The following is a 23,427-nucleotide window of genomic DNA, read 5'->3' on the forward strand; positions in this document are numbered from 1 at the left end:
TGGGTTTCGTACACTTTCTTTGTTTTTGGTTTTAGATTCCTGTTGAATTTGTTTAATTCCTATTGAATTTATCTGAATAATATTTTGGAGCTCCTTTGATGAATCAATGAAAAAACGGGACAAATTGAGGATTTTTTGGATTACGACGGGACAGCACAATAAGGGCTAAAAAACGGGACTGTCCCGTTAAATACGGTACGTATGGTCAGCCTAACCAAAAAGAATTTATTTTTCTATTGATTTTGCTTTCTCACGTTTTATTTACTTCAACAGAAATAGAGCACGCTGCTAGAAGTTCTGCGTTTGACAGATGGGTATGCTGAAACTCGGTAAAGTTTCGATCTACCGATCGCTATGGCAATCTTGATTGTCGATTTTCAGTAAACCTGGGAAACGTCATATTTATCAACGAGATATCAGTAAAAATAAGCTTTAACGATCATGTTCGTCAATTTATTTTACCGAGAAGAAAAACGTCAATTAAGTGTGTAGACCCCTGCGCGAAAATTATTTGCGTGAATATTATCCCCGTGTCACTCATACAAATGAATTAACACTGTTTGCTGTCTTTCGAGTAAGCAAAAACATTTATTTTACCGAGAAGAAAAACGTCAATTAAGTGTGTACACAATTATTTTTTTCACCGAGGCCGGCAAAATAAATTACCGAGAATCCAACAGCTTATATCTCGGTGAAAGTTCAGATTACCGATTGGTCGTAAAATGTGCGAAACCACCCATCTGTCAAAAATTGCCGTTCCGTTCGGTAGTTCATTGCCGAATAGATCGGTAATGTGCTCTGCCGAAATTCAGTGATTTTTTTATTTACAGATAGACCAAAATAAAAAAAAACTAAAAGCGTAAATTCAATTGAAAAATAATATATTTTGCTAATTTTTGTTGCTGTTTATATTCATGAATCGAAACAATCTGGTACCTATGTAATACGTGCGAACATGGAAATAACTTCCAAATTTATGGTTCAGCACAAGGGGAACGGGACAAGTTTTTCCAAGCTGGAAAATCTTGAAAAAACGGCACAACGCGCAAAAAAGACGACAAAACACGCCGTATTAGCGGGATATGCAATCTTTCTCGGGATTTTTCGAAAAAAAAACTTGGGTCGGGGACTGGTTCAGCATAAAGTTTATGCGTTTTGCACAATATACGTGGTCACGTCTACTCTGGTAGTCATCTAGCAGCATCATCTTGCTGAAAAACAAATCCTGGCTACTTTATAGACTGGTTTACGGCTCTGAGTCTCGGAGATTTCCGCCGGATTGTATTTTAAATCGGGCCGAAATTTTGATTTTCTACAACGGAATTCCATAAAACCGGCCCACACATAAGGAAGCGATATTTGCAGACAAGCTCCTGATCTCTGAACTAGCCTTAAAGTATGTGATGACCGAAATCCGAACCGAACAAATTTTCCCTCGATTAGAAAGTGGCCTGAATTCGGTTTTGTTCAGCTGATTTATAAAATATTTTATAAACGATCGAAAAATATGTGGTAAAGCAGATAACAAAGAATATAATTAGAATGTCTGTTTCTGCGCTTCATGACCTGATTTTAAGGATATACAAAGTTGCCACCAAGTTACCGGTTTCGTTCAACCTACTGATGAAATTGGCCAAATTTGAATTCCTTCGGAATAAGCAGATAATAAAGTCATTGAAATGAAACTATATGAAAAAATCTCCCGTTTCACCTGTAGTAATTAACTGTTAAACATCCTTAAAAAGTCGGTCCATGAATAATACATAACGGCATAGATACCATTTTTTTAAAAGCAACACTAATATCATAACATTTCACACTTTTTCTATGGGTTTCGTTCACTTTCTTTGTTTTGGTTTTAGATTCCTGTTGAATTTTGTTACGTTTAAGTTTTTGATATGCGATCGTCATAATTTGGTCTCATGCAACACAATCATTATATCACAAAATGAAATAAAAATACATACTGGCCCGTCAACCATGATTCGAACACCCCTGTTCAACATCTTTGGAGCTGCACGCATCAGCCTCCGCAGCCAGCCAGCCACAGAAGTATCTCCATCGCGTCAGTTGCAACTGGCATACACAACACAAGCACATAGCTCGCACAGCAAGGCGTTCGTCGCTAGTACATAAGCGCAACATGAGAAACCGTTCATCACTCTGGAACCGGGACGATACCAATACATTGTGAGATAATTTCCACTTGCGTTGCGAGACCACGGTTGCTCGTCAGACTGATACGGACATCGGAATAAAGTGAATGGGCGGCCGACATCAAGAGTGCGCGACCAAAAAACTCTCTCGCTCACGACCACCAGTACAGTCCTGCTCACAGTTCGAGTGAGTCTCTAATGAAGAGAGCACCAACACAATTGAAGCCGGTTGCAGATTGGCAAGTGCGACATAGGAGCAAGGCAAACAGTTCGCACTAGGCCCCGCGACAGATCGTGCGATCAAAAGTCCGTGCGGTGAAATAAAAGTAGCAGTTGTGCAATTTGTGCTACCAGACCGGTAGCAAAATAAGCAGAAAAGCTTGGAAAAGGTGGTGTTTGGCACATTAGCATAAAGCTGGGTCAACTAGCGGTGACGACTGTGCGGAAAAATCAGGGAAATTCGTCTGACGGCAGGTGAGCAAAAAACTTCTTTTGTTCTCGAGCTGGAACTAAGTGTCGGCCATTTTATTCGTCTTCTATAGGGTAAGAACCCAGAAGCGCGTGCTTTTAAAGGCAGGAAGCAATCAAAAGGAATTGATTAGCATACTAACACCGGACATCCATAGCAACATCAGACCAACAGGTGAGAAAGCACAAAATGTAACGAATTGTTCCCCACTGAACACCAATTTCTGGACTTCAGGCTTTCCCACTCACCATCCGCCAAAGAAAATACCGACACGCGTGGCATTAGCGATCGCCTCGATTACCGGTCAGTCGTAGGCCGATCTGTAGCAGAACGTACCGGCGCCAAAAAGCAACAACTAAACAGGTGAGCTGACGATGAAAGGATTTTGGTAAAATTATTCCTCTACAATTATGCCTTCTCCAAACACAGTGCTCGGGCAAAGATTGCCAGTGGCCGGCGAGCGACCCAGTCGTGGGTAGAAGCGGATTCGGAATTAGCTTCGTTGGCAGAAGAAGGAGCCCTGACTAAGGGTAAGACCATCACAATCAAAATGGGAGGCAACCCAATAACGCTCCATCGCCTACAGGGCTTCTTTTATAGATCGAATTTGGCTCCTGAATCCCATCAGTCGCGGGCGAGTCGGACGGCCTTTGGACACGAGTACTGTCGACGAGTGAACCGAGGAGACGCCTACGGTGCAGGGTGCGTCGGCGCAAAAGTCATAGGTCGAGCTGCTGGCTGTGCGAGCGCCTGGTGGCGATTACTCGAATCAGTCGGCCACTCATGCAAGGTTGCTGAACGGTGGCTGAGAAGAAGATGATCATGCAGTCCGCGCAGCGTCGGTCCAGCGGCGATCAGCAAGGGCGATGCGGCGAACGTGAGTCAGTGCTCTTAGTTTAAGACTTTAAAGCAAACAGAATAGGGTTTAGAGCAGGGGAAGCATGAAAATCATGTTTAATATAATGTGTTGATATTTGAGACGTTTTGTTTTATTTGGTTGGTGCCTTTAGCCTTCAGTGTTTGTGTTTGATTCACCTCGGTAGCTTTTCACCTTGCTCTACCATAAGGGAACTTCATAACACTGGCGCCCAACTAAATATCCCACGTATTTGTCATTACCAATTAGCTAAATTGAGCGGCTTTTTGAGTTTTAAGGATAGTTCAGCTCGCACGAAGTTTGTGCAGCTTACATGGTTGGTTAGGATTAAGATTTATATAAGCTCATTTGAAGATGGACTTAACACACTTGAGTAACGAGGAAATTGATTACGAGCTAGCACTTCGTTTCGTAGTTAACCTCGGACCTTGTACCCACCGAAACAAGGTCTTGAAACTAAAAGATCTGATGGCACAAGAAGGCCAGCTTCAAGAACCGGCTTGTCACAGCTCAGAACATGTGATGAGCTCGACTTCAAATTTGGAAATCTGTCAACTCAGGATCGGGGAGCTAAGAAAGCTCGTGGATGAAGCGGTGCAAATTAAAGACACTTTTGCCATCGCACAGTTACGTTCGCGTCTCATCCATTACAAAACCAGGTTGGAAATCATTCAACCCCTCGCGGCTTTCGTGAGCATAAAAGATACGTTATGCTCGCTTGTCAAAGTGCTATTAGACGAAGTGGATTGTGCATTGGTACATTATGAGAAGCGAACAGATCGGGGTGAGAGTGCAGTGATAGTGTCAATCCCACCAGAAGAATTTGGGCAGAAAGACAACGAGAATCTCGACTCAGTGCAACAGAAAAACTCCAACGAAGCGTACTCACTCTTAGGAATGGACAACATCTTGCACCAGCAGGGCAATGCATCCGCAAACCTCATCGACCCTGGTTTCGCGGAAACAGCCCAAGAAGAATTGCCATATGAACAAAGAAGTTTCGATAACAGAAGAAGCACTGTTGAAATCCCGTTTTCAAGAGTGAACGGTGACAAAGACAACCAACATCCACACAACACCAGCATTAGAGAAGAGCATGAACCGCATTTGTCAGCAACTAGTTCCCCACTAGCAGTTGGTCGAGGAAGAGGATTAACGATAAGAGGCCTACAGGACGCGCGATCCAACATTAGCGGGAGAGGAAGATCTACGCAGAGCACGGAAACGAGGCAACACGGTAACGAACACATACATAACAACAATGACCTCACATTCCGAAACATCATATCCAATAATGCAAGCCTTTATGCAGACCTGGTGGAACGGCTGGCTCGGAGGGAGCGACGAGAAAGGGCACCACGACCAGAGCGATGGGAAGACCGAAGAATGATGAAAGCAGTTCACAATTGGCCGTTCAAATTCCGTGGAGAGAAGGACACCACGTCGCTGAATATCTTCTTAGACCGGGTAGAGACTTTTGCTGGATCGGAAGGGATGAACGACGAAACATTGCTGTCTTCGATCAAACATCTTCTACTAGATGACGCCCTGGATTGGTATGCTCGGGCCATGTCTCAACGTCGGCTTTATTCATGGCAAAACTTCAAGAATGAAATCCGGAGGGAATTTCTACCAAGCGGATATGCTCAAATACTACGACTAGAGGCCAGCTTCCGCTTCCAAGGACAGAGTGAATCTTTTGCCAAGTACTACCGGGATATTGCTGCGCTCTTTCGATTCATATCACCACCAATGACCGAGGAGGAGAAGTTCTTCATTGTGAAGAAAAATATGAACGCGGACTACGCCGCGATAGTCACAGCAGCACGGCCGAGAGATCTGCAAGACATGGTCGAAGTATGCACGAGCTATGACGAAACCAGGATGCTGTTACACCGACAACGAAGGATTCCAGTCCCACATACCTCCCTGTTAGAACCAAACTTCGCGACGCCGGGAAGTTCAGCAAAGACCTTCGCCCAATCGCAACCTCCAAGATACTCAAGAGTGAATGCATTGGAACGCACCGAGAGATATGAAGACCAATCCACGATGTTATACGCTACAAATTCTGAAGAAGGCACGGATTACGACGAAGAAGAGGAATTGCAGACGAAGATGGACCATCTTGTACAGCAAGTCAATGCCCTGAAGGGCCAATTCGACCGAAGACCTTCCAAAACATTAGCGGGTTTATCCCAGAACCAGGGGCAATACCTCCCAGTGCGACAGTCAACAGCGTCCAATGCACAAAGTCAAATCCAAACGGGCCAGCAACAACGATGGCGTTCAAGCCAACAATCTAGTGTGAAGCAACAACAGGACGCTGGGCGACAAGAGGAAGTTCAGACACACCCCAGTCAATCGGCGCAAGCGACACAGCAGCTTCAGGCTCCGCAGCGCCAACAAACATGGATGGCAGAACATCAACAGCCAGCATGGCTGCAGCAAAGTCAGTCCCATATAAACCAAAATGGAGGCCAACAAGCTAGGGAGAACGTTGTTCGTCAAACTATGACCTGTTGGAACTGCGACGAAGAAGGCCATCGCTTCATGGACTGTTCGAAACCGCAAGCGGTGCTATTTTGTTATCGTTGCGGAAGGAAGGGGTACTCTTTGCGAAGCTGCTTCACGTGCCGTACGGACGCGGGAAACCAGCAAGCGGGGAATCAATAGAAGAGGGGATGGATTCTCCGCTCCGATCGGCACAACCCCCAGAAGACATGGACGCACAACACATAGATACTATAATAATTAATCCTGGTAGTGACAACAGGCCGCATGCGGTCATCAGCGTTTTGGGACGAGAGCTCACGGCATTGCTCGATAGTGGTGCGAATTGTTCATTACTCGGAGGAAATCACACAAAGTTGGTGGAAGATCTCGGTTTGCGTACAGAAGCAGTCACAGGCGGAATAAAGACAGCAGATGGGACGCACCACCCTGTTAGCAGTTACGCGAGGATTCCAATAGCTTACAACAATAAACACGAAACACTGCCTACTCTGCTAATTCCATCGATTCCAGATTGCATCGTCCTAGGCATGGACTTTTGGAATAAATTCGGAGTTATGCCAATCTGCTGCATGATGCACGGCACAACGAATGAGGAAGAAAAGCGATCGACAAAAGAGCCAATGAAGGAGCTTTCTGCAGAAGAGCGCAGACTATTGAACGAGGTGGTAGCACGGTTTCCAAAGGCAGGCGATGGCACACTGGGTAGGACGAACATCTATGAACACCGGATAGACATAGGAAACGCGGTGCCTAGAAAGCAAAAATACTACCCAATGTCACAATACGTGTTGCAGGAAGTGAACCGAGAAATTGATAGAATGATTGCGTTAGACGTAATCGAAGAAGCTGTGTTCTCACCATGGAACAATCCACTAGTGGCAGTAAAGAAAAAGACGGGACAGTACAGGGTCTGCCTCGATGCTCGACATCTAAACTCAGTTATGGTAAACGAAGGATATCCGATTCCGCAAATTTCAGCGATTCTGGGGAACCTGGGAGGCTGCGCATACATTTCCACGATTGATCTGAAAGACGCCTTCTGGCAGCTACCATTACATCCATCATCTAGACCGCTCACGGCGTTTACAGTGCCGTCCAGAGGGCACTTCCAATTCAAAGTGGTTCCTTTTGGGTTATGCACCGCCAGCCAAGCACTCGCACGAGTAATGACACACTTGTTTGCCGACATGGAACCATTCGTTTTCCACTATCTAGATGACATAGTGATATGCTCTAGGACATTTGAAGAGCACTTGGAGGTGCTGGATGAAGTAGCCCGTAGATTACGTGCGGCAAAGCTCACGATATCAGCAGACAAGTCGATATTTTGCAGGAGAGAAATCAAATACCTGGGCTATGTTCTTAACGAGAAAGGATGGCAAGTAGACCATGATAAAATCAATTGCATCGTGCAGTTTCCAGTTCCAGAATGCCGCAAAGATGTCCAACGGTTCATTGGGTTGTGTAATTGGTATCGACGGTTTATCTCGGATTTCGCGGAAGTCGCAACACCGCTCACAGAATTGACGAAAACGAAGATAAGATTCCGCTGGACAGATCAGGCGAACGAGGCGTTCCTAAAATTGAAGTCGGCATTGGTCTCGGCCCCGGTGCTAATCATGCCGGATTACGAGAAATCATTTAGCGTAGCATGCGACGCAAGCGACGTAGCTATCGGCGCGGTGCTCACACAAGAGGTCGACGGGGAAGAACATCCCGTATGTTACTTCTCGCAGAAACTATCTTCGTCAGAGCGGAAGTACTCGGTGACTGAGAGAGAATGCTTGGCAGTGATAAGGGCGATCGAAAAATTCCGCGGATATATCGAAGGAGTGAAGTTTACGGTCTACTGTGACCACGCTGCTTTAAGTTATCTGAAATCGTTAAAGAACCCAACAGCTCTAATGAGCCGCTGGCTGCTTCGTTTGAACGCCTTTGATTTTGAGATCAAATACCGTAAAGGGACAATCAATGTAGTACCAGACGCTCTGTCCAGAATCTGTATCAATGGCAATGTAGCAGCATTCACTATGGACACCACGACGGACGTGTGGTATAAGCAAATGATGGAGCGGGTGAGCAAGAAACCGGACTGTTTTCCAGAGTTTCGTGTAGTGAACAAGGAGCTGTATAAGAACTGTCGAGGAAAGGATGAAACCGGAATCGTTGTGCACCGTTGGCGTAAAATCATCCCACAGGAACAGCGCAAGGAGATAATGCAACGCTACCATAACACACCAGCGGCGGCGCATCTGGGAATTCACAAGACGCTGCAGAAAGTACAATCGCACTTTTACTGGCCAAAGATGCACGAGGATGTTTATCACCACGTACGCAACTGTGACGCTTGCAAGGCCAGCAAGGCAGCAAACGGGAGGCTGATGCCGCAAATGGGCGCAGGGAAGCCAGCCAAACTACCCTGGGAGCTAGTGTCCATAGACTACGTCGGTCCATTCACACGTTCAAAGCAAGGCAACACAACAATGTTGGTGATCGTGGATTGGGTGACCAAGTATGTCGTGATCCACCCAATGCGTACAGCAGATTCGACGAAAACTGTAGAGTTCCTCGAGAATGAAGTGTTCCTCAAATTCTCGTATCCTCGCATAATTCTGTCCGACAATGGGAAACAGTTCCAATCGGTGGTCTTTCGCTCGATGCTAGCACGCCATAACATAGAACATATGAAAACAGCGTATTACTGCCCAATGGTCAACAACGCAGAACGTGTCAACCGAGTTTTGATCACATGTATTCGTTCGCTAATCGACGACGACCATCGAAACTGGGATCTACATCTACAATCCATAGCGGCAGCGATCAACAGCGCAAAACACGAGGTCACCGGAGTGAGCCCACATTTGGCGAACTTTGGTCGAGAGTTGGTGCTGCACACGGAACAATATCAAATACAGGACATGAACACAGAACAAGAGGTCAAGAAAGTTCAAGATAGGCGATTGGCAGGCATACGGAGAATCCAGGAGTTCATTGTGCAGCGAATCAAGGAAAATCACGATAAATCTAAAAAACGGTATGACCTACGGAAGCGAACGGTGGCATACAAAGAAGGAGACGTTGTTTGGCGGCGTACGTTTGAGCTTTCATCAAAAGTGGATAACATTAACCAGAAGTTGAAACCTAAATTCACGCCAGCAGTCGTCAGAAAGATCCTGGGAGTAAACCTTTTCGAACTGGAGGATGTTGTCACCGGAAAAAGAGGCCAATATCATGCCAAGGACATAAAAACGGATTAGTTTATAAAGCTATGTACACAGACTAAGTCTGTTGACCAAGAGCGTAACGCTCATTAAAATCCGTCGCCAATCGGGACAAATGGCAAACGTCAGGTGTGATGAGCAAAAACTTGTAAAAACTACCTCTCCACCTCGACAACAAATCAAGCCATGCAAACAGGATTCCTGCAGACCACAACTCTTGCAAAGGAAGAGAAGAAAACATGCCTCGCGGTCAGAACGTCCAAAGTGCAGTCAACAATTTTCGTAGCAAGTGAGAGCATCAAGCGGTAGCCAATCGTGTCTCTAGGTGAGCCGCGCGCCGTTCGCGATACGGGAGAAATCGCACCCTGCGGCACTGGAAACGGGGCGCAGGGAACTCTTCAGAGAAGTCAACAATACCCGTAGCAAGGTTTAAAATCAGGCGGTAGCCAACGCTTCCATCGCGCCAGGAAGTGTACGTGCCGCGCGCCGTTCGCGATACGGGAGAAATCGCACCCTGTGGCACTGGAAACGGGGCGCAGGGAACTCTTCAGAGCACCAGATGTTTTCCTTGGTAGGAGGAACGGAGACCCGGAGATCGGCGACCAAAAATCGTGGCGACGCGGAGTTGAAGTTTACGGCCACTACTAGGCGCAGTGGGTTATCATTTGGACAGTTCTGGGAGTGTGAAGAAGGAGACAGACGGAAGACTAGGGAGAAGACCAAGTTAACCGCAAGCTATGGGCAGCACCAGCCACTAAACTTCCCCGGAAGAAAAACACGCAAGGCGGAAATAAATAACAAGGGCCTGGATTGGTGACACACAAAAGTACGTCTATAGCAAGCAGTGTCCAGAGTTAGCTAAAAATTCAAATAATCCATCCATATCCGATGTCTTTAGGGGGTCGTCATGAAAGTCATCCCCTAAAAGTAACGCGACCCGGGGCGCGGTAAAGCTCCATACATGGGCTCATGACGATTCTAGGGGAGGAAATGCCTCTTGTCCCTAGGCCAGACAACACGATATAGCCAACCAAACTATCCTCATAGCAAATTTATGTTTTATGTTTAATCCATTAGTTTAGTCAACAACTAAGTAGGATTAAATTAAATGTCTGCCACGGCGGCGCGAAAGTCAAGAGAAGTGGGATCAAGAACCAGGTCAGAGACAATTTTGCCAAAAATCAGTTGGTAGGCGGTCAAATTTGCCAGAAATAGCTGGTACTATGATGTTCAGATTTGTGGATTTGTGTTTTGTGCGTCAGAAAATGTCGCAGCCATACATTGCTAGAGCTCGACTCTAGAGTTTCCGTGACTGGATCCGTCTCTGACCGACTTCTGAAGGGAAGTTGTAAGAGTTTTCATGAGTCTCTTATTCATCGACTCATGAAAACTCTGCCGTTTTGGTAATGCTGTGTTACGTTTAAGTTTTTGATATGCGATCGTCATAATTTGGTCTCATGCAACACAATCATTATATCACAAAATGAAATAAAAATACATACTGGCCCGTCAACCATGATTCGAACACCCCTGTTCAACACCTTTGGAGCTGCACGCATCAGCCTCCGCAGCCAGCCAGCCACAGAAGTATCTCCATCGCGTCAGTTGCAACTGGCATACACAACACAAGCACATAGCTCGCACAGCAAGGCGTTCGTCGCTAGTACATAAGCGCAACATGAGAAACCGTTCATCACTCTGGAACCGGGACGATACCAATACATTGTGAGATAATTTCCACTTGCGTTGCGAGACCACGGTTGCTCGTCAGACTGATACGGACATCGGAATAAAGTGAATGGGCGGCCGACATCAAGAGTGCGCGACCAAAAAACTCTCTCGCTCACGACCACCAGTACAGTCCTGCTCACAGTTCGAGTGAGTCTCTAATGAAGAGAGCACCAACACAATTGAAGCCGGTTGCAGATTGGCAAGTGCGACATAGGAGCAAGGCAAACAGTTCGCACTAGGCCCCGCGACAGATCGTGCGATCAAAAGTCCGTGCGGTGAAATAAAAGTAGCAGTTAGGTGCAATTTGTGCTACCAGACCGGTAGCAAAATAAGCAGAAAAGCTTGGAAAAGGTGGTGTTTGGCACATTAGCATAAAGCTGGGTCAACTAGCGGTGACGACTGTGCGGAAAAATCAGGGAAATTCGTCTGACGGCAGGTGAGCAAAAAACTTCTTTTGTTCTCGAGCTGGAACTAAGTGTCGGCCATTTTATTCGTCTTCTATAGGGTAAGAACCCAGAAGCGCGTGCTTTTAAAGGCAGGAAGCAATCAAAAGGAATTGATTAGCATACTAACACCGGACATCCATAGCAACATCAGACCAACAGGTGAGAAAGCACAAAATATAACGAATTGTTCCCCACTGAACACCAATTTCTGGACTTCAGGCATTCCCACTCACCATCCGCCAAAGAAAATACCGACACGCGTGGCATTAGCGATCGCCTCGATTACCGGTCAGTTGTCGTAGGCCGATCTGTGTAGCAGAACGTACCGGCGCCAAAAAGCAACAACTAAACAGGTGAGCTGACGATGAAAGGATTTTGGTAAAATTATTCCTCTACAATTATGCCTTCTCCAAACACAGTGCTCGGGCAAAGATTGCCAGTGGCCGGCGAGCGACCCAGTCGTGGGTAGAAGCGGATTCGGAATTAGCTTCGTTGGCAGAAGAAGGAGCCCCGACTAAGGGTAAGACCATCACAATCAAAATGGGAGGCAACCCAATAACGCTCCATCGCCTACAGGGCTTCTTTTATAGATCGAATTTGGCTCCTGAATCCCATCAGTCGCGGGCGAGTCGGACGGCCTTTGGACACGAGTACTGTCGACGAGTGAACCGAGGAGACGCCTACGGTGCAGGGTGCGTCGGCGCAAAAGTCATAGGTCGAGCTGCTGGCTGTGCGAGCGCCTGGTGGCGATTACTCGAATCAGTCGGCCACTCATGCAAGGTTGCTGAACGGTGGCTGAGAAGAAGATGATCATGCAGTCCGCGCAGCGTCGGTCCAGCGGCGATCAGCAAGGGCGATGCGGCGAACGTGAGTCAGTGCTCTTAGTTTAAGACTTTAAAGCAAACAGAATAGGGTTTAGAGCAGGGGAAGCATGAAAATCATGTTTAATATAATGTGTTGATATTTGAGACGTTTTGTTTTATTTGGTTGGTGCCTTTAGCCTTCAGTGTTTGTGTTTGATTCACCTCGGTAGCTTTTCACCTTGCTCTACCATAAGGGAACATCATAACAATTTGTTTAATTCTTATTGAATTTATCTGAACAATATTTTGGAGCTCCTTTGATGAATAAATGAAAAAACGGGACCAATTGAGGATTTTTTGGGTTACGACGGGAAAGCACAATAAGGGCTAAAAAACGGGACTGTCCCGTTAAATACGGTACGTATGGTCAGCCTATGTTATATTAACTATTCCCGTTTTTTAGCACTATTTGGTCTAATAACTAATTTCATGAGCACAAAAAAATGCCATATGTCCGTTATGCCAATTGACCCTCACTTTTGTCGATATTCTCAATTATGACAAATGACCGTTATGCCAATTGACTTTATCCCAAATGACCCTCTCCCGACAATAATTATTAGGAAATTCACTTTATAATACGTATCCTTCAAGTCCTTAGTAGCTAAAAGCTTTGGGGCTGCAAATCTCTACATTTATTTATTTGTCGTCAATCAAGCTTGTAGACCGTATTGTTACATTGAGTTACATTGTTACATAATAATGGGGCGTGAAACAATCAGCCAGGCAGTTAACGGAGCCTGTAATGCTGGGTAGACACTTTTTCGCGGTGCATTACGGAGTAAGATCTACCACACTGTGCTCCAGTTCTAACTATTCTTGTTAATACTTATGAGTGATGGTCGGAAGAGTATGGAACGACTATAATTTGCTTCTAGATGACCCATTTTTTGCTCCTTTTGGATGGAGTCAATGGAGTAAATTATAGAAACGTAACTCAATCTTAGGCTGGTTTCGAAGCCGACAACATGAATCTTCAAGCTCCAGAGCGCTTATTAATTAGGAAAGAAACGGATACGAATTTGGTGGATCTGCTGAACCCTCTGACTGATTAAAGCTCTGTGTAAAGGTGAGATTCAGAAATGCCAAACGCAATGAAATCAGATCTCTATACAAAAACGAATTCGGAACTCATAAGAAGAAGCAAAAATATGTTTGAACTTCAGTACCGACGCATGGTCAAAATCAGTATTATCCCACTTATTGTTGAGCCTAAACTGATTGAGGGGCGCGCCCTTGAGAGTTGGTATAAGCCATTTCTCGAAGGGTATAAATAGCGGTACCTTAATCTAAAAAGGCCTTATATTAAGCTTGAGAAATATATGAATAAAATGACTACTTCATTTTTTCTCAATAGAAATGGAGCAGAAAGACATGCATTAAACAAATGACACGAGTATACTACAAAAGTTCAATGAAATAGACGCAGTGGTTCATCCCGAACAAAAAAAAAAACAGCCGCGATGGGGTGTAAAAATTTATTTGTGTTAATAGTTCACCCAACAAAACCGCATGTTGATTAATCGCCCCAATAATTAGTACCGTGCAAAATCAAACTTCGGACGCTGTGAAATCAGTCTGTTAACAAACATTTTAAGTCTCACCGTTCTAATTACCATCACAATCATAGAGCATATCGTTTATCCTTGTAACATGGGATTAACATGTACGAATTATTGTGTAGAACCCTTCCAATTAATAAAAATTTTCGGCTTCTGTTTACTCAAACTCCGGACAGCAGCAACTTGGATTCATATTTCGGACACAATGTTTCAAACTTCGGACAACAAATTACACAATATTGAAAATGAATATTGCAAATGATTATCACTACATAGCTCAGACTGACATTCAATTATTTCGTCACATTGAATTAACATGGATTACTAGAATGAAACTATCCTAAATAAAGCTAAAACTATGAGCCCTTTCAACTCAGCTAGATGAAACATTTTAATGACATATTTCTGAAAACATCCCATACAAACTGGAGTGTCCGAAGTTTGAGTATGTCCGAATTTTGATTATCCACGGTACTCTATATCGTGGTTTTCTGGAGGTAATTGCATAACTCCTCAACAGGCAACATTGCGGCTCGTGGCGCGAAAGATAGCACACACAAATTCAGGCTACTATGTTGCACTGCACATTTCAGTGATGCCCTCAAAGAAGTTTAACGATCATGACTAAAGATTCTCAACCTGTCTTAAAATCGATTACAAATTATTGGGGCGATTAATCAACATGCGGTTTTCGTTCTAAAATTGACCAGACATAAGCAATGTATAACGTTTTTATTGGGGGTATATGGATCACGGAAGTTATAACAAGATCGTTTAAGGAATCCAAGCATACTATTGGCTCTATTTATAATAGTGTTGTAATGGTCAACAAAAGTAAGTTTTGAGTCCAAGATTATTCCTAAATCCCTGATTCTGTCACATTTTTCTATGTTGTGGTTATCTAGAGTAATAACGATATCTTGATCATTTCTTTTTCTACTGAAAGCAATTGAGTATCATTTTTTTCACATTTAGTTGCAGTAGGCTTTTGTTAGACCATGTATTGAATAATATAATAGGGGTATTTACTTAACAGCGTAGGTTGCTGCGTATCTGATTATAGAAATGTTTCACGCACAATCACAAGGGACATGTTTCAAATCACCTATGAAACATTTCTATATACAGATACGCAGCAACCTACACCGTTTAGTGATGATATCTTCAGAATTTTAAATTTTTAAATAAAGTTTAATATCGTCAGCATACATCAAAATTTTATTTTTTTATAATGTAGGATAAGTCGTTAATAAATATAATGAATAGTAGAGGACCTAGGTGCGAGCCCTGTGGAATAAAGATCGACATAAAAAAGTTTTTTTTTGCAATTTTTGTCAGATTAATGACTGATCTGACGTATGCGTCAAATCACAACATTCAAGTTCATCATTTTCCTACCCGCGCATACGTCACTTTTCACAGATTATGGCATGATTCACTGTGAAGCACAATAAAAATAAAGCCGGGTCATGGATAAAAAGATATCCATAAGTAGACTTCTTTGTTAATGGCTGTAGGTTCTCGCAGGAACTTGGCCTGTTTTCCAAGTGTTCTGAAGAAAGTTTCCTCAGATAATAATCGAATGCTTTCCATGAGCCTAAATTTGTATATTATTAGAAGAATACGAGGCAAGAATCAAAAACCATTCCCATTCGAAAAGTCCCTAGATTAGAAGTTCAACTTCCGATTTGGCAATCTCATACCTTTGCTCGCATCGCTAATTGGTATGCACCGTATATCTAGATAGGGATTAGGAAATAAATGATAAACATTATCCAATGCTTCAACAAAAACCATTTCGTACAGTTCGCGGATTATCAGTTGATATTTAGCCATTGAAGTGCGACGACTAAACATTCCGAGTGCCAAATTTTATTGATTCATAATGGGACTGAAATTATATATTTTTGTTTTTGGGCTACTGATAGCAAGTAAGTATATAATTTAAGAAAAATAATTAATTGAATATAATTCTATTCTATTATTCTATTATCTACGTAGATACCAGGGCTCAGTTACTGTGTTATGTTTGTGATGATTGTGAAGTGAATGCAGTGACCGTTTTACCGTGTGGATCAAACTCTCTACCGGGAACCACGTTACCTCTTCCAGGCACAACAACTCCGATAGTAACAACAGAAGTATCGCCAACGACTACAACTACACCTGAGGCAACAACAACTACTACGTCTGTGCCAGAGACATCAACTACGCCTGAGACAACAACAACAACTACGTCTGCACCAGAATCAACAACTACGCCTGAGATAACAACAACTACTACATCTGTGCCAGAGACATCAATTACGCCTGAGACAACTACAACTACTTCGGTTGCTCCTGAGGCAACAACTACACCTGAGATAACAACAACCACTACATCTGTTCCTGAGACAACAACTACGCCTGAGATAACAACAACAACTACATCTGCGCCAGAGACAACAACTACGCCTGAGACAACTACAACTACTTCGGTTGCTCCTGAGACAACAACTACGACATCTGTGCCAGAGACAACTACGCCTGAGACAACGACAATCACTACATCTGAGCCAGAGACAACGACAACTACTACGTCTGCTCCTGATACAACAACTGTAACCCTTCCAGATACGACTACCCCGACAGATTCCAGTCCTCCGGTCAATTCGCCAACGCTACCAACAACCATTGGCACGACAATAGCAGGTCCAGATGATCCTCAAATGACCGGCCCCCCAATTCCAACAAACACAATTCCATCGGACAACCTCCCAACGCTACCAACCACTATCGGAACCACATTCGGTACTCTAGCAGAACAATCAGCATCCCTCATGTCCCAATCGACGCTAAACAGAACCGAAGCCAACTCTCGATTGGTGATTTCGTTGCAGCCGCCCAGTCAACCACACTATGTGTGTATCGTGCTACGAACCAATGGTACGTGTTACAATCCATTATCACCTGTGGTGAAAAATATTCCAAGTGTTTATTTGCATTTTTACAGTGGAAAATAGGCAAGTTATCAGGCGAGGATGTGCTCAGATGGACCATAGCGTGGCCGAGACTTGCAATCGTGAATCAGGTGGTCAACATACTCACTGTTCTGTGTGTGTTACCCACCTTTGCAACCATGGATAATAGTCAGCAAGCAGCCCACACTTGGGAACCTCAGTGATAATTCTCACATTGTGAATCGTTTTTATAAGTACGTAATTATAGAATATGTTGTTTGATGTTTGTTATTGGCTCGCAGCATTGCTAGGAATTAACTAGGGGAGCGAGACGAGCCAGCCTAGAGCTGAATATTTCGTAAATAAAAATATAAAAAACTAGGGTGGGTATACCGATGGCCGCCATACTTAAAAGCAGCTTGTTAAAATTTTCAAAAACTTTTCTATCTGTGTATTGGTCTCGGCGAGGGGTTTCAGTGTATACAATATCCTTACCAATCCTATTTATTTAAAGAAACAGTCCGAAAGTAGATCAAATGCTGCACTCAAAATTCGGTTCGACAGGGGTTAGACAAAACGAATAGGAGTTTTATTTTTCAGGGACTTTTTTGACGACCGGCGGCTGATCAAAGGGTACAGTAGTTTCAACAAAACTTTACACTTCGTCACCGTCTTGTCAACCTGTTGCCGGAAAATGAGCTTGCTGTCGAGAGTCAAGCCAAGGTAGTCGGCCTCATTGGCTCATTCCACAGAGGATGGTTTTACAGTCCCCAGGCGAAGCAAGTTTTAGGGATTTAAAATGATGACCTGTGTCTTCGCTGAGTTGATACAGATATTTCAGCTAGTGAGGTACGTTGTCAGGACATCCAGGCCTCGTTGGAGTATTGCCACTCTATCATTGAAGACGATGAAGGTGTCATCTGCGAGCAGAGACATAATGCCACCTTCTGGAGGATCTGACATGTCGGAGGTGAACATATTGAAAAGGAGGGACCCGATGATACTGTGCTGGGGGAAGCCTGCGACGATGTTGTGCGCATTGGAGCTCGCTCCGCTGGCTGATAGAGATCCGGAATGTCCTTGCCGACAGGTAATTGTTGATGATTTTCACCAGGTAGCTGGAAAGATTGTAACGTTGTAGTTTGAACACCAGGCCATCATGCCATACATTGTCGAACGCCTTCTCGACATCGAGTAAGGCCATGGCGGATATTTTTGAGACAAGCTTGTTCCGTCTGAGGATGTGGTAACTCGGGTCAGTTGGTTTACGGTTGATCGACCGACCGGAAAGCAAACTGTTCCTCGAGTAAGTTGCTCTGGTGTTCGGCAGACTCAAGTAACAGGCTGTGAATCGCTTTTTCAAACAGCTTCGATAACCCGGAGAGAAAACTAATGGGGCGATAACTTCTCACCTTCCCAGGCTTCCGGATGGGGTTGACTTTGGCTGACTTCCAGGACGATGGGAAGTAGCTGAGACGGAGACACTGAATAAAGATCAGCGAAAGGTGCTCGAAGAATGGAGCACTCATATGTTTGAGTTCGACATTCAGGATGATGTTAAAGCCTGAGGCCTTCATGTTTTTCGATGATTGGATATAGGCCAGTTCGGAATGACGACCTTTTCGGCGACCTTCTCTGCAGGAGTTATCAAGTGATATTTAGAGCCATTGCTGTCTAATGGGATCAAAGGTGGGATGGGTCGATGCTTGGATTTTATAATTTTGGTCAACTTCAATAACGGCCTAGCACAGTCTGGGAAAGCGCGGATCTTATTGGAAAACCACTATTTCTGAGGTCCACTATTCTGACCTGGATTACTTTTGTCAAGCGATTGCAACGGTTTTTGAGTGCAGGCAGCTGTTTGGGAACCACGTTGCGAAGACGAATGAGATCTTTGGTGAGGGTGTCAATGGTTAGGGTGTTGCTTACCTGACCAGCCGTTGAAATATGCTGCTCTCTGGTCACCGTGATTGCACCTCGTAGAAGATGGTGGTATCAACGCACTGCTGTAACCGTTGCCAGTTCACTGGAGGTTGTTTCTTTTGAAGAGTTGGTGACGGTTGATCGATGAACCGATTTCGGCCACAACCGGATAGTGATCTGAGCTGAGCTCCTGATACACGATCGGTTGTGAGATGTGATAGTCCATGTTGGTTATGTACAGGTCTAACGTTACGTGGACTCCAGACCGACTAAGCCGAGTGGGGCGATCCGGGCTCAGGATCGTGAAGTGACCTTCCTTTATGTCGTTGGTCCAGATGGCACCGTTTCGATTGTCGCGACTGTTGCCCCAGGCTTGATGCTTCGAGTTCAGGTCACCGGCAATGATGTACTGACCTTCCAGGCGCGTAAGCTTGATAATGTCCCCCGAAGGGCGGCCGATGTACCATCGATCACCTTGGCTTGAGTTGATGAAGGCCACGTCGATCTCTCTCTCGTCGAGGAAACCAGCCAGCCCAATGATTTTGCTCTTAAATGAGCAAGCGTTCCAATTGACCAGACCCACCCTAGCAGCCATTTTTAATGACGAAAATGCCCATGGTGAAGATCTTGTCGAAGCGTGTTTTGCACCCGCGTTGGGTGAAAATCGGAACTAACTGCTCTGATATGTAGAGCGATGGGTCGCCCTCGGCCGGAAAAGGCTCATTGTCCTGACGACGGAATTCAGAGCGAGGAAGTGGGGCTCATTCGCTGGTGGATGGAGCGTGTGATGTTGGAGCTTGAATCGATTCTGCAGCGGCCGCTAGCCGTTTGTGAGGTTGTAAAGGTGGAAGTATTGGTGTCGATAGTTAGGAAGCCGTGATGGCCGGAAAGTTCGCCTCGTTGAGAGCAGGAACACGGTTTTTCTTCAGCAGGGTCCTGGTTGAGGCCTTCTTCCGGATTTCCAGAAACGTTGCCTGCCTTGAACAGTCCTTGTTGTAGCCTGATGCTTGTCGCCGCAGTTGGCGCATTTGGGATCAGCCAACTCCATCTTGTCGCACTCTTCGGTCGGATGGGGTTCGCCACACTTGTTGCAGCGTGGCTTCATGCGGCAGTTCCTGGTGGACCAGGTTAAACTGGTCGCGAAATCTCCTCGTCGTAACAAGAGATTTTGGGCACGGCCACTGGCTTCAGGTCGCAGCTCTCGAGTTCCGCAATGAGATCTTCTTCCTTCATGTCGTGAAGCCCTCGCAGCAAAGCCTTGAGCGGCTTCGTGCTGGGGTGGTCATGAGTGTAGTACTCATACTTGTGAACCTCGAGGAACTCCACGACTGATGGTCCGTTTTTGCAGGCATATTGCGATAGAAACGCTGTAGGAAAAGGCCACTAGAGTAAGTATGATATTGTTAGACTGAAAACGGCTATATGAAACGAGCTAATGATGATGTTGGACGAAAATATCGGTGTCTTGGACATCGGTAGAGTTCTTTCAAATCATTCAATTATATATGATAAATTAGCTGAATTAACTTCAGAAATTAGTAAGAGATTTTTTGGAAATGGGAATTTAGAAGAATTGGAAACCATATGAAAATTTACTGGCACGGCAAATACTGGGTAAAGCGTACCATTGGTACTTCGCGTACCTGAAGGAATAAAATAGACGCCATCTCGCGGTACTTAGCCTCTTACCCAGCAACTCCTATACCTACCTCCTCGTGGTGCTGGCCGGGGTACAAGAAACCTTAGGGAAGATCGGGTAACCAACCCCGGTGGGAACTATGGTCGTATGCTGACTGGGAAGGGTGGGCTTGCTCCTCTCCGGAGGTGCAAATCTTACTGAGCGTCTGTACTCCATGTCAGGAGCGGCTCACAACACCGTCTGTTCTCTATGTTAGGGGCGGCTGATCATAGTCCGAATGCCAGCGAGGGACTCTATGCAAAACTGTGCACCATGATCCACCGGAAATTAAGGGGAATGGTTCTCCGGAAATTTAGGTAGTATGGTGTCAGGCCCGGCAAACCAGCCTTAAAAAAACATAAGCAACGAACAATCAACAAGAGAGTACGGACCGGAACCATCGGCGAAGACCACTGCGACGAAAAGGGACTAGCGATTGGAAACTCGGTTCGTGGAACTGCAAATCTCTCAACTTCATCGGGAGCACACGCATACTCGCCGATGTGCTTAAGGATCGTGGATTCGGCATCGTAGCGCTGCAGGAGGTTTGTTGGAAGGGATCAATGGTGCGAACGTTTAGAGGTAATCATACCATCTACCAGAGCTGCGGCAACACACACGAGCTGGGAACAGCTTTCATAGTGATGGGCGATATGCAAAGGCGCGTGATCGGGTGGTGGCCGATCAATGAAAGAATGTGCAGGTTGAGGATCAAAGGCCGGTTCTTCAACTTCAGCATAATCAACGTCCATAGCCCACACTCCGGAAGCACTGATGATGATAAGGACGCATTCTACGCGCAGCTGGAACGTGAGTACGACAGCTGCCCAAGCCACGACGTCAAAATCATCATAGGAGATTTGAACGCTCAGGTTGGCCAAGAGGGGAGTTTAGACCGACTATTGGAAAGTTCAGCGCTCACCGGCTGACGAACGAAAACGGCCTACGACTAATTGATTTCGCCGCCTCCAAGAATATGGCCATTCGTAGCACCTACTTCCAACACAGCCTCCCGTATCGGTACACCTGGAGATCACCACTGCAGACAGAATCACAAATCGACCACGTTCTGATTGATGGACGGCACTTCTCCGACATTATCGACGTCAGGACATATCGTGGCGCTAACATCGACTCTGACCACTATCTGGTGATGGTTAAACTGCGCCGAAACTATTCGTCATCAACAATATTCGGTATCGACGACCACCGTGGTACAAACTAGTAGAACGACTGAAGCAACCTGATGTCGCCACTGCATACGCGCAGCATCTCGAGGCAGCGTTGCCGGAAGAGGGTGAGCTCGATGGGGCCCCTCTTGAGGACTGCTGGAGTACAGTTAAAGCAGCCATTAACGACGCAACGGAGAACAACGTCGGGTATATGGGTCGAAGTCGACGGAACGATTGGTTCGACGAAGAGTGCAGACAGATTCTGGAGGAGAAGGACGCAGCGCGGGCGGTCGCGCTGCAGCAAGGTACCCGGCAGAACGTGGAACGTTATAGACGGAAGCGGAGACAGCAGACCCGCCTTTTTCAGGAGAAGAAACGCCGCCTGGAAGAGGCGGAGTGCGAGGAGATGGAACAGCTGTGCCGTTCTCAAGATACACGCAAGTTCTATCAGAAGCTCAACGCATCCCGCAAAGGCTTCGTGCCGCGAGCCGAAATGTGCCGGGATAAGGATGGGAGCATCTTGACAGACGAACGTGTGGTGATCGAAAGGTGGAAGCAGCACTACGAGGAACATCTGAATGGCGCTGAGAGTACAGGCAGTGCAAGTCAAGGCAGCGGAGGAGATGACTACGTCAGTTCAGCGGACGATGGAAGCCAACCAGCCCCCACCTTGAGGGAAGTTAAGGATGCCATTCAACAGCTAAAGACCAATAAAGCAGCTGGTAAGGATGGTATCGGAGCTGAGCTCATCAAGATGGGCCCGGAAAAGCTGGCCACTTGCCTGCACAAACTGATAGTCAGAATCTGGGAAAACCGAACAGCTACCGGAGGAGTGGAAGGAAGGGGTTATATGCCCCATCTACAAGAAAGGCGACAAACTGGAGTGTGAGAACTTTCGAGCGATCACCATCCTTAATGCCGCCTACAAAGTGATATCCCAGATCATCTTCCGTCGTCTGTCACCATTAGTGAACGAGCTCGTGGGAAGTTATCAAGCCGGCTTCGTTGACGGCCGCTCGACAACGGACCAGATCTTTACTGTACGGCAAATCCTTCAAAAATGCCGTGAATACCAGGTCCCAACGCATCATCTATTCGTTGATTTCAAGGCGGCATACGACAGTATAGACCGCGTAGAGCTATGGAAAATTATGGACGAGAACAGCTTCCCTGGGAAGCTTACCAGACTGATCAAAGCAACGGTGGATGGTGTGCAAAACTGTGTGAAGATTTCGGGCGAACACTCCAGTTCGTTCGAATCGCGCCGGGGACTAAGACAGGGTGATGGACTTTCGCGCCTGTTGTTCAACATTGTGCTAGAAGGTGTCATGCGGAGAGCCGGTTGTAACAGCCGGGGTACGATTTTCAACAGATCCAGTCAATTTATTTGCTTCGCGGATGACATGGACATTGTCGGCCGAACATTTGCAAAGGTGGCAGAACTGTACACCCGCCGGAAACGTGAAGCAACAAAAGTTGGACTGGTGGTGAATGCGTCAAAGACAAAGTACATGCTTGTGGGCGGAACCGAGCGCGACAGGGCCCGCCTGGGAAGCAGTGTTACGATAGACGGGGATACCTTTGAGGTGGTCGAGGAATTCGTCTACCTCGGATCCATGCTAACGGCTGACAACAACGTTAGTCGTGAAATACGAAGGCGCATCATCTGTGGAAGTCGGGCCTACTACGGGCTCCAGAAGAAACTGCGGTCGAAAAAGATTCGCCACCGCACCAAATATGTCATGTACAAGACGTTAATAAGACCGGTTGTCCTCTACGGACATGAAACATGGACAATGCTCGAGGAGGACTTGCAAGCACTCGGAGTATTCGAGAGACGGGTGCTTAGGACCATCTTGGCGGTGTGCAAGAA

General features: G+C 45.7%; 2 protein-coding genes and 1 long non-coding RNA gene across 3 annotated transcripts; all 3 read left to right on the top strand.

Moving 5' to 3' along the window:
• Window positions 1-1,984: 1,984 nt before the first annotated feature.
• Window positions 1,985-2,937, top strand: LOC134217195 (uncharacterized). The gene is made up of 3 exons (XR_009980939.1): window positions 1,985-2,630; window positions 2,699-2,799; window positions 2,860-2,937. It is a non-coding gene; the product is annotated as an uncharacterized LOC134217195 (long non-coding RNA).
• A 49-nt stretch (window positions 2,938-2,986) lies between these two features.
• On the top strand, window positions 2,987-6,178 carry LOC134213028 (uncharacterized). Its single transcript, XM_062691495.1, has 2 exons — window positions 2,987-3,155; window positions 3,212-6,178. The coding sequence occupies exon 2, from the start codon at window positions 3,857-3,859 to the stop codon at window positions 6,176-6,178; it is 2,322 nt and encodes a 773-aa protein (XP_062547479.1). The 5' UTR covers window positions 2,987-3,155; window positions 3,212-3,856.
• Window positions 6,179-15,678: 9,500 nt separating this feature from the next.
• Window positions 15,679-17,195, top strand: LOC134217196 (integumentary mucin A.1). The gene is made up of 3 exons (XM_062695981.1): window positions 15,679-15,773; window positions 15,844-16,767; window positions 16,835-17,195. The coding sequence occupies exons 1-3, from the start codon at window positions 15,728-15,730 to the stop codon at window positions 16,966-16,968; spliced, it is 1,104 nt and encodes a 367-aa protein (XP_062551965.1). The 5' UTR covers window positions 15,679-15,727; the 3' UTR covers window positions 16,969-17,195.
• Window positions 17,196-23,427: the final 6,232 nt, after the last annotated feature.

The sequence above is a fragment of the Armigeres subalbatus genome, chromosome 2 (assembly GCF_024139115.2).
Source record: "Armigeres subalbatus isolate Guangzhou_Male chromosome 2, GZ_Asu_2, whole genome shotgun sequence".
NCBI classification, from domain to species: Eukaryota; Metazoa; Arthropoda; class Insecta; order Diptera; family Culicidae; genus Armigeres; species Armigeres subalbatus.

Bases quoted from the DNA above. Each gene is read 5' to 3' on its own strand.
- LOC134213028 (XM_062691495.1), top strand. From the start codon at position 3,857: ATGGACTTAACACACTTGAGTAACGAGGAAATTGATTACGAGCTAGCA.
- LOC134217196 (XM_062695981.1), top strand. From the start codon at position 15,728: ATGGGACTGAAATTATATATTTTTGTTTTTGGGCTACTGATAGCAA. The intron at 15,774-15,843 runs GTAAGTATATAA...TTATCTACGTAG, and splicing joins TTTTGGGCTACTGATAGCAA to ATACCAGGGCTCAGTTACTG. The intron at 16,768-16,834 runs GTACGTGTTACA...GCATTTTTACAG, and splicing joins TATCGTGCTACGAACCAATG to TGGAAAATAGGCAAGTTATC.